We start from the raw sequence: 10693 nt of genomic DNA, 5'->3' as shown, positions 1-10693 counted from the left end.
GAAAGTAGTCAAATATGGTCAACATATAATTGCAAAGTCATTGAATCCATAGTCATCTAAAAAAAAAAAAAGTGAGACTTGCTCTGGATGTGTTTGATGAACCAAACAGTTGCTGCTCTTGAACTGATTGGACGTCGAGATAAGGACATGCAGGAATGGGAGGTAGTGGCACTTGTTACCAAACAGTGCTATCATGTTTGTACATGTAAAATATCCAAATAAGGGTGCAAGTTACCATGAAGAGTGACAGAACCAAACAGTGTGTATGGATGACCCTAAAATGAAATTGTTTGATAATCTCATTACCTGGCTCAAAGTTTGGTCTGATTTACTCTCTAGGGGACCTAGGAATGCTGGTAAACTGGCCCAAAAATGTCAACAACTTTTGTAACACACTATACTACACGAGAAATAACTGAATATCTTTTGAAAGAGCATGGAGCTAAGTATGTGCTTCTAGGTAAATTTCAGATTGATGACTTAAAATCAAGGTTAATCCAGTATCAATCCTTCATGGACAGTAACTACCATGTCTCTGTTCAAACAGTTCTTGAAGCTAAGAAGAAGCTCTGTATCATGAATGTACTCTGATTTTATTCTAAATTATTGAATTCTTGACATTTTTGTTGCATATCAAATGGTCTCTTTGCCATCCTTTTCAAGTGAAGATGAAATTCTGCTTCAGTGTTCCGATATATTAAACTCAGATATGCTTAAGAAAATTTCTGACAACGACTTTCCTGTGCTTGTAAACTTCACATAGATAGTGAAGAATATATGCTTATTATGCTTGAGCTCCAATGTGAAATGCAAACAGACGACAAAGACATGTTTTCTCTTACTAAACACACAGATCGTGGAAGACTGACAAAACATCAAAATACATTGTTTTAGCTACCACTTCTTGTTACATCAATGAGTAGTAGCTAAATCTGTGATTTTTAACACTAAATATTAATTTACTAAAATTCTTAAAAGACAAAATACTTTTAATTTTATTAATAGGAAAACTAGTTTCAAGATTACTAAAATCAAAGTTTCAATTGTTTTTGCATTAAAGTCTTTAATTCTGTCTTTAAATTCAATGGAATCACTAATGATAATGAACGGATTAATACCATTTATTTCTTTTATAATATTACAATATTCAATTAGATACCTTTTAATTTTTCAGACCTTTACCATGTAGAATGAGTAAATCCTTAATCATAACTTTTTGTTAACACCAACAATAAACCTACATTTGTTTGTTCATAGATAAAGATTGGAAATCTAAAATAATTTAGGTATTACATTGTACAGTTTTTCAGAATGGACAAATACTGTAATATATTCATAAACCTTGTTACCTGAAGGTTTTAATGTCTGTATATAAAACTCTAGTTCTTGACATAAAGTTGTAATATAAACTTTTTTTTACAAATTAAAACAATTCACTTATTTAGTGCATTTCCAATTAAGTTCATAACATTTCCAGGATTTAGGACCTTTACAATGTCAATGTTACCAGTGAGTATGTGGTCAATAGGATAATAAATAACAAATATAAATTTAGAACATTCCCAGAGATTTAAGACCTTTGCAATTTCAATGTCACCAGCAAGTAAGTGGTTGACAGGAGAATAAATAACAGACATAATTATCAAGGTTTACTTTATGCTGCCAAACAAATTGATCCAACAAAATTCACTCTGGAAAGAAAACTTTCTAACTAAATAGAAACTTATTACCTGAATTTCGGTATCAGCATCATTAATCAAACATTTATGTTCAAAGTTTTCAATAAAACACCTTTAATTCTGAAGTTACAAACTTTACATTTCAAGTTTACATATTCCAAATCATGTTACAATTTGACTGCTCAAAGCCTATTAAATACTATAGAATCTATTACATATTACAAAGATAATTGTAAACATATTCTAGTTTTTCACAAAAGAGGATTCTCATACTGCATTTTGAACACCAGATTCATCCAATTTTGCAAGAAATTCAATGATCTTATGCTTTACAAATTTTGTGGAGTATCACAACTTTCAGCTTTACACTTTAATTTCTCAAACATTGTTTAATATAATAATGAATCAGTGGGGTATGGCAACCGCCATTAGTTTAAACTATTACTATAGTTAATGCAAACTGTATAACAGATTTCTATACAGTATACATTTACATCATCATTAGTTAAGTTACATTAGTGTCTTGCTAATTACTTTGTCATATTTATCACTGTTGTTACTTCCTTTTATAAGTCTTATTATTACTGGGAGCTTCCTTAGATCTTATACAGTAAACTTTTTGGCTACTACAGTATTTATCTTTATTAGTTCTGGCTGTCTTTTCCATTTGTGTTGGAAAGTGACAGGGATTAATTAGTTGAATTAGTTGTGTTAGGCACATTTCATAGTATGTTATTTTTCTTTTTATTACATTTAACACTTCAACACTCTTCAAATTCACTATCTGGTTCTCTTATTCACTTTATTTATTTATTATTATTTTGGATATTCATAAACATAAATTTTTTGCTGAACCAGCTGTACTGTTCTGTTGCTCAACTCTATACCTAAACAGTAACATATGTTATAGTGATTCATTTCATATGTTAAGCTAGTCAAGTTGGAATGGGCTTTCACTGGACACAAGACATGGTTTAAAGTTATGCCAAGTTCTTCATGTAACACCAAATTTATGAAGTAAACCACTAGTGTTTATGTGTTCCATAACTAAAGTATACTCTATTCTTCTTTAATGATACCTTCATTAACAGTTCTGGTTAGAATGTAAATATATTTATTTTTATCATCTGTAATTTATTTAACATATAATGTTTAAGAACAACAAGAGACCTACATGTCCATCTCTGCTGTCCCATCCTCTAAACTAAAACTATCAAAAATTTATTATTATTATATTGTATATAAAAATTATTCTGCATTATTAGTTTATTATAGGTGTTTAGGACTAACCTAAATCTCCTAAACTGGCCAAAACTTATGAGATGTTGAGATTACAGCCGAAAGTATAACCAACAGTGTAAGTACTCAAGTGATGTACAATGTATTCTAATCTTTTTAAGTAAGAACACAATATTTCATCATCAATACGCATTATTGAATTACTTTTTTAATTAGATCAGAAATTAATATTAACTAACTGCTATGAATAACAATATCACATTTTATGATAATCACACCAAAGAGATCCTGTTAATACTATGCCTCTATGCGTAGATATACTAACAACAGCTATTTAGCTTATTATTATCCCACTCCCCCATTAATAATGTATAAATATTTAGTCTCCCCTAAATTCCAATGTTATGCTTTCTACTTAAGTTACCTGTTTTCTCTCATGACTAGAATCTCTGTTATAATTAGTTCTTTCTTGGGTTGCTGTTGTAGATCCATGGTCTTAATGGCTACTTTCTTATCTGTATCCTTTTCCACAGCTGTGTACACCATGCCCGAAGCTCTAGAAAAAAAAAAGAGTATTATCATGCAATTTTATACAATTTTAGCTCTAAATTTGGAAAGAATTCATCAATTCAAAGTAATGCTAAATTTAGATTAATCATTTCACCACCAACTGGCTTGTTCAATCACATGCTCAAAACTTACCCTGTCCCAATCTTCTTTTCCAGGATGTACTTTGAATGGGGATCATCTGGATTTACAACATCCTCTGAAGAAAAGAACATGTCATTTTATTCTTCTACCTCAAAAAAATCTTGTAAGTTTCAAATGAAGGATGGACAAAAGTATTTTTGTATCATAACTTTTCTACAAATCATTTTGGATGTGGATAAAATAAAAAGTAATTACATTTTCCTTTATTAAACTAACCCTTTACCACATATTTCTTTTGGGGGGGGGGGGTAAATTACAATTTTGAAAATATTCTGTCTGGTCTCTTCCCTTCAAATTACCTATAAAAATAAAACTAACTCAAATGTTCAGATTTAGAATTTTGTCATGAAATACATTATAAAATATTTGTTTTGGATCAAGTAAGGAAAATAAAAATGAATTAAACTGCTAACCCTAATGTTTATTTGTATCCCCAACTGTAATTTTTTACTTACGTAGTACAAATACATAAACTTCCCAGCAAAGTAGATAAAACTTGTCAAAATATGAAACAAATCAACAAACCAGTAATCTTCATGTATATTTTTGCTTATTTATAGATTAAATACTTTGAAAACATCAAATTTCAGAAGTTGGTGGGGTCAAAAATATTTTTAAACTCAACTAACTGCACTTTTTTGTTTCACAATTTTCAAAACTTCTGAAACTAACAAAATTATTATATATCATTCAAAACTTCAATTTATTTTCTTTCTCACACTATATTTGTCACAGAGCTTTCTTCCTTATGTATACTGTAAATTTTGAAACTTTTAGTTATTACATTAGATGCTTTTCTTGATCACATCCCTTTATATAATCAAACCATAGCATGATATTTTTATACACTATGTAGGGAAAATAAATTAGTTAGTCATTGGTCTTCGTGGTTGTTTGTTTAATTAATTACTTTGGCAGTTGTTTTGCACTTTATAAAAACTCCTGTTCATAGTTTGAAACTAAAAAACCAATTTTACCAAGCTTATGGATTGGGAGGGAGACCTTTTTTGAAACAGTTGCAACCTCATTTCTAAAAACAGTACAGGGGTAAGTTTCATAAGATAAACACTATTTATATTAATCCCAACAATATACAAGACGTGTTTATTTTAAACTTGTTTCAACAAAAAAGCTAGTATTTAAGATAATTAGACCTTTTACTAATAAACATGTGTAAAATCTGGTTTTTGGGTCAGTGTTTATAGATGTATTGCATAACAACACAATGTATTGAATGGTTATAATGCTTCATGCTTGAATTGACTGTTTTAAGATATGGTGATGCTTATGAGTAATTAAGTTTTATAAAAGAAAATGCAGAAATGGTAATATACTGAAAATGGACTAGGAAAAAGGTTAACATCATTATATCACTTCATCATAACAGACACAAACTTAATTCTTTTCTTTTTCAAGTGAGAAATAACTGTTTGCCAAATTGCAACTTTTTTTTAATGAATGTAGCAAATATAATTCTCTCCAAACCGAAAAATAATAGTGAGTTCATTCTAAGTACTTCTGGTTTATAGAATTTTAGTTTTTCAAGTCTGTGTGTATATCTACGTTTTGTAAATCAATACCAACTCAATTTTTCCATAGCTTCTTGTTGAGACATTTCACTCCTTTTTTCTTCTTTCTTCCTCCTTATTAATAATGCAGATTCTTCATCAGTAATGGCTTCATCATCAGAGTTCTTTTCTTCGATAGATGAACTGCAGTTATTGCTGGCCTGAAGAATATCCATGATTGTGATTAAGATAGTGTACAATACATTAAATTTTTTAAAAGTTCTCTTTTTTTCTAGTTGATCTTTTTATACAATATTAGATTTATAAAAATTTAGTTGTTTATTACATCTGTTTAATCACACTAATTTTAAAGATTTCCATGGCCCTTTGTTTGGAATGGTACAGTGTCTAGCCTTTAAATGAAGCACCATGCTCTCATTAAATGTAATTTTGTATACACACCATTTGCAATGTCTAAACAATGTCCAGATTAATCCATCAGTCCTCAGGAAATAAGAAAGGAATTAATGAAGCTGAATTCCCAAAGATGATTTACAATATTACATTTCCTGACAAATCGATCAAAAATAACTCATTCATGCTATAATTAACAATATTATCAAAATTTTACAGAATAGGCAGGGCTTGACATTAACAACAATCTGCCTGTCTGGGAAAGGTAAAATTAATTCTGGACAAGTAAAGTTGGCATGTTACCTACCCAATAAGGCAGGTAAAATTTTTAGAACATTCCTTCCCACCCAGAAATTAAATTTGTTTTTAGCAATTGCATTTTATCATGGGCACACCATTTCTGTTTGGTGCAATGTCTGCTGGAAGATTGAATGGGATTTGTCAAACCCCTTGCCGTAAATGACAGGCAGCATCATCCAAGTTTACCCAAGCTGGTTGAATTCAAGTGAATGAGTGATTTATTCTTGCATATTTTTAGCCATGGCATAGAGGCTCATAGAATGGCTTGGAGGTTTTTTAATTTTTCAAATACAAACTTTTAGCTCATTGCTCCATCTCTTGACCAATTTGAGATCTAATTACAGCCATGGCTATTGAAGATTTCCTCTTGTATTTAATTGTTTATGTTCTTTTTCACCATTCATTGAATGATAATTTTTCAATCACATCAAATAACATACTATTGTCTATATTAAAAACAAAAGAAAAAATAAATAAATGGTAACCTGTAAAGCCGAGGAACAGCTATTATGATAAAATAAATTTCAATTTACAATTGATACAGCCTCATCAAATTATCTATATTTTTTATTTTGGAAGAGTATATTTTGTTTTATCCATTTAACAATTCATTTCATTTACATTCACTGAAAATTCATAAAATAACTCAAATGACCAAACACAAATAAAAACACATTACCAACCCCAGTTGATCCATGCACATACTGTATAAAGGTTTATTAACAATGCATATTACTATATACTTTGGTTCATATCTCATTTACACAAAAACATGGTGCTCTAGTGACTGGCAGTCAATAGGTGGATGGGACCATCTTCATTCTAAAAATGCAAATATTTTCCTGAAGGATAACTACTTGATTATCAAAATTGGTGAGCTGATTAAAAGGAGTCCAAACTTTGATGCAGCAAGTAATGAACAAAACAGGCTTCCACAGTTAGTACTGGCAAATAACATGGATTTCATTAAGAAAATATAATGTTTATTAGATTCAGAAAAAGTGAACCAAATGCTTACTGAATTTTTTCAATGATACAGAAATATTTACAAGAGGATCAGTATGTTTTGCTGAGAAATCTTGCCCATAAATAATCATTTATACAGTCATGCCAGTCTGTTTTCTTTGTGTCTTGGAGCAAAAACATTCCAACCATCACTTTGATTTTGTTTAATTTATACCTATGAAGGAACATCCAACAAATATTGAAGAATGAGTGGATAACACTTATTCACATTGGTTGCCTTTCTCCACCTATATTTCCAGATAAACAATAGATGATGTCATATTGAACCCAAGTTATTCCTTCTAATTTTGTGATTGGTCAAAATTGGGAATCTTATTTACATATAGTACATCTCACACCATGTATTGGAAATTACTGAGGATATTGTCAACTACAATGTCAATAAAAACAACTTTTGGCCACTGCTGAAATGGAACAGCTAGATCCTATTTGTTGCTAAGTGACAAAAAAATGCATGTTTATGCAAATAATGCTGGCCTAAGATTAACTCTCACAGAAAAAATTAATAAAAGTAACATTAAAACAAATGATAGGCTTAGCCAGATAAATCTTTACTCATATTAAGAGTAAACATGGTGATGCTCCATATTAACATAATAAATTCCATCATCTATACTTCAGTTGTCTGTATAGACTGCAAATTAATTTTTACTTTACTGAAAATTTGTTTATGTATTACTCTAGGTCAACACAGATTTCAAAGACATATTTTACACATAATCGGTTTTAAGTCACTTCTCATGACTAGGAAAGGATCTTATTATGAAAGTTAACAAAGCTTACCATATCAATTTACTTAAAAGCTTAAGTCACTACAGCAAACCAAGCTCATGAGATTTAAGTTAATAAACAGTTAACAAACTTTCTATTAGATGAACTAACAAAGCTTACCATATCAATTTAGTTAAAAGCTATTTAAACCAACACAGTAAACAAAGGTCACCATATCAAGTTTCTTATTAAGGCTTACTAAATCAATACAGTAAATAAAGCTCACTATATCAAGTTCCTTATAAAATCATACTAAATCAACACCATAAACAAATCTCACCATACCAAGTTCTTTATGAAAGCTTACTAAATTTACACAGTAAACAAAGCTCACCATATCAAGTTCCTTATCAAAGTTTACTAAATCAACAGTTAATAAACTTCTATTAAATTACTTAATGGTGATTACTATATAGTTAATACACTTTACCAAATGGACTTAATTAATTTTGTTATTTAAATTTTATACCAATTCAGTTAAAGAGGCAATATACTACAGTTTTATATAGATATATTTTATCGAGCTTACCATATCAGCTTATTTAACAAAACATTCTTTAATTAAGATAGTTTCTTGCTTAAAGTATTCACTATTTAAGACACTACATAACAAATTTCAAGCCTTTAAAATTTATCTTTAAATTTGTGATACTGTTGAGAAAAGAAAGTGTTAAAACTGTGTTCAGTGTTTTTGGTTTTCTTTCTTCTTCCTCCCTCAACATTTCAATACTGGAAAACTCAAACTTGTCAAAATGTTCAACAAATAGAGTTCAAAAAACTAGCGATTTATCACTGGTAAAATCTGTACAAATCCACATTTGTCAAATCTTTCAGGACCTTGTATTGATGCTTTCTAGCTTTCAAAACAAACTGGGTTGCACTTAGTATACAGCCTTTGTATATTTTCCATTGTTAATAAATTATTAACAAAAATAAAAGAACAACCTGTTTCATTCCGACATTTCCTTTCATACAAACTGTTGAGATTATTGCATTTGAAAAACTGTTATATTTCAACTTTTCATAATTATAAAATAACATATCAATATTTAGATATATTCATGTAACTGTTTTTTAGATGTGTAGATGTTCTCCATTTAGCTAACATATAACCTTGTAAACAAGATGCAAAAAGATGCAAACTTATGCTAATCCTCTACCTTAATAGTTGGTACAGAGATTCATACGAGTTTGTATAGATCGCAGGTTTATCTCCCTTTAACATGTTGAGTTGGAATAATCATTAATACAGGTAATTTTGTAATAAGTTTCTTCTTTCTAAAATTAATAGTCCAATACATCGTGCTTATTGTCCCAGTCTTCTTCTTTGGTAAACATATTTTTCTCCAGCTTCAATAGCTAGAGAAGTCCTGTAAACATATTTTAAAAAATGAAGAAATCATAATTTTTCAATAGGTTTTCTTTCTCAAATTGTTTGTTTATTTCTAAGATATTTCAATCACTTGTGTGATCATGGTCAAGTACATGAAGCTAAGGCTAAAACATACATAATGCAATTCTTTTTTGCATTTTACAAATGATCTACCAATAAAAAGTTAGTTGTTATATAGAATTTCTAATCACATTTAAAGGCAGTGTTACAGAGTTTTCTTTGTCTATGTGTGTATGTGTATCTGAGGAGTTTGGTTAGGTTGAAAATAATCTAAGGAAATGGTAATTAACAAATGTACAGAGGAATAACCTAAGTGTTTGCTAATAGTAGGTTTGTGAGATTTAATTAGTAAAGATTCTCCATTTCTTTGTTCATCAAAATCTGGTTTGTTTCTATTCATTTGTTCATGTGCTTTTGGGGAAAGGTTTTGGTGTTCTTTTATCAATGTATTTAATTTACATTCTCTTTCTGAAAATCTGATTTTTTCAGATATCTATTGTGTATTGCAAGTGTATGAAATAAAGATTCTTGTTTTTATTGAGCATCAGCTGTCTGTATTCAGTTTATTCCTTTGCAAAACATTTCCGGAATCTAATGTGTATTGCACATACTTATAATATGCCTGCTGCAAATCAGAATACCAAAAACTATCACAAGGACAGTTCTTTATTATACAGTTAAAAATAAAACATCAGTTTTAAAATCACTAAAGATACTTAAGGGAAAAAAATCAGAGTTTTCTTACTGTGTCATAGTTTTCCTTGAAAGCTTTGCCTTTAGAAGTATAATTTTCACCATCCAAAATATTTTTCTGCCCAATAGCTTTGGAGTCACCGTAACTTTCGCCTAAAGATAATGAAACAGTTTAGATAGGACATATTATACCCATCTCTTCAATGGTGGGTATGACTTTAGTTACCAAGTTAAATATTTTAATAATTTAACCTTATTATAAAGCCAGAAATTCACTACAGCTTTAATATTTCAGATGTAGATTCAATAAAAACAGTGCTTTAACACAAGTAGGAGAATATATAAACAGTGATGTTACAGACAAATAAACCTAGTTGAAGTGTTCTTACTATATAGTAGTTTCAATCAAGTAGACTGAACATACTGATAATATAAAACTTGAGTGAGGAGATGTTATTGTGTTGGAGTTTCAAAAATATGTTCTGAGAAAATATAAAATGAAAAGGCTAAATAAAAGGAGAAAAGAAACTTAGGTGGTGTTGGAGTTTCAGAACATATTGACCAAGTCTCACCCACCCTATATGTCACTTTGCCAAAAACTAATGTTAGGCTAATATGGTGAAAATAAAAACAACACAATAAGACTTTTAGTGTAAATATACTCTACAGCCACTTCCGTATAATAATAATTCTTACTTCCAGTTAGTAGTCAATATCTTTGACACAAATTGAATAAATAACTTCATCATATTGTCAATACACGATTCCTATGCTGTCTATAATGAAATTCCCATCTTACTTCCAGTTAGTAGTCAATATCTTTGATACAAATTGAATAAATAACTTCATCATATTGTCAATACAAGATTCCTATGCTGTCTATAATGAAATTCCCATCTTACTTCCAGTTAGTAGTCAATATCTTTGATACGAAAGTTGAAATAAATAACTTCAGTCAA

General features: G+C 29.6%; 1 protein-coding gene across 5 annotated transcripts in view; it reads right to left on the bottom strand.

The window, feature by feature from the left end:
- Positions 1-10693, bottom strand: part of LOC106470485 (serine/threonine-protein kinase PAK 3-like) — a 55405-nt gene that overhangs the window by 11155 nt on the left and 33557 nt on the right. For all 5 annotated transcript variants that reach the window (XM_022399100.1, XM_022399099.1, XM_013931044.2 and 2 more), the window contains 4 exons: positions 9787-9887; positions 5214-5358; positions 3621-3684; positions 3343-3474 (listed from right to left, as the gene is read on the bottom strand). In XM_022399100.1, coding sequence (XP_022254808.1) covers positions 3343-3474; positions 3621-3684; positions 5214-5358; positions 9787-9887 — 442 coding nt within the window. The remainder of the gene's footprint in view (positions 1-3342; positions 3475-3620; positions 3685-5213; positions 5359-9786; positions 9888-10693) is intronic.

Source organism: Limulus polyphemus, unplaced genomic scaffold, assembly GCF_000517525.1.
Source record: "Limulus polyphemus unplaced genomic scaffold, Limulus_polyphemus-2.1.2 Scaffold4032, whole genome shotgun sequence".
NCBI classification, from domain to species: Eukaryota; Metazoa; Arthropoda; class Merostomata; order Xiphosura; family Limulidae; genus Limulus; species Limulus polyphemus.
The sequence above is the reverse complement of the archived record's forward strand: the minus strand, read 5'-3'. Positions and strand labels throughout refer to the sequence as shown.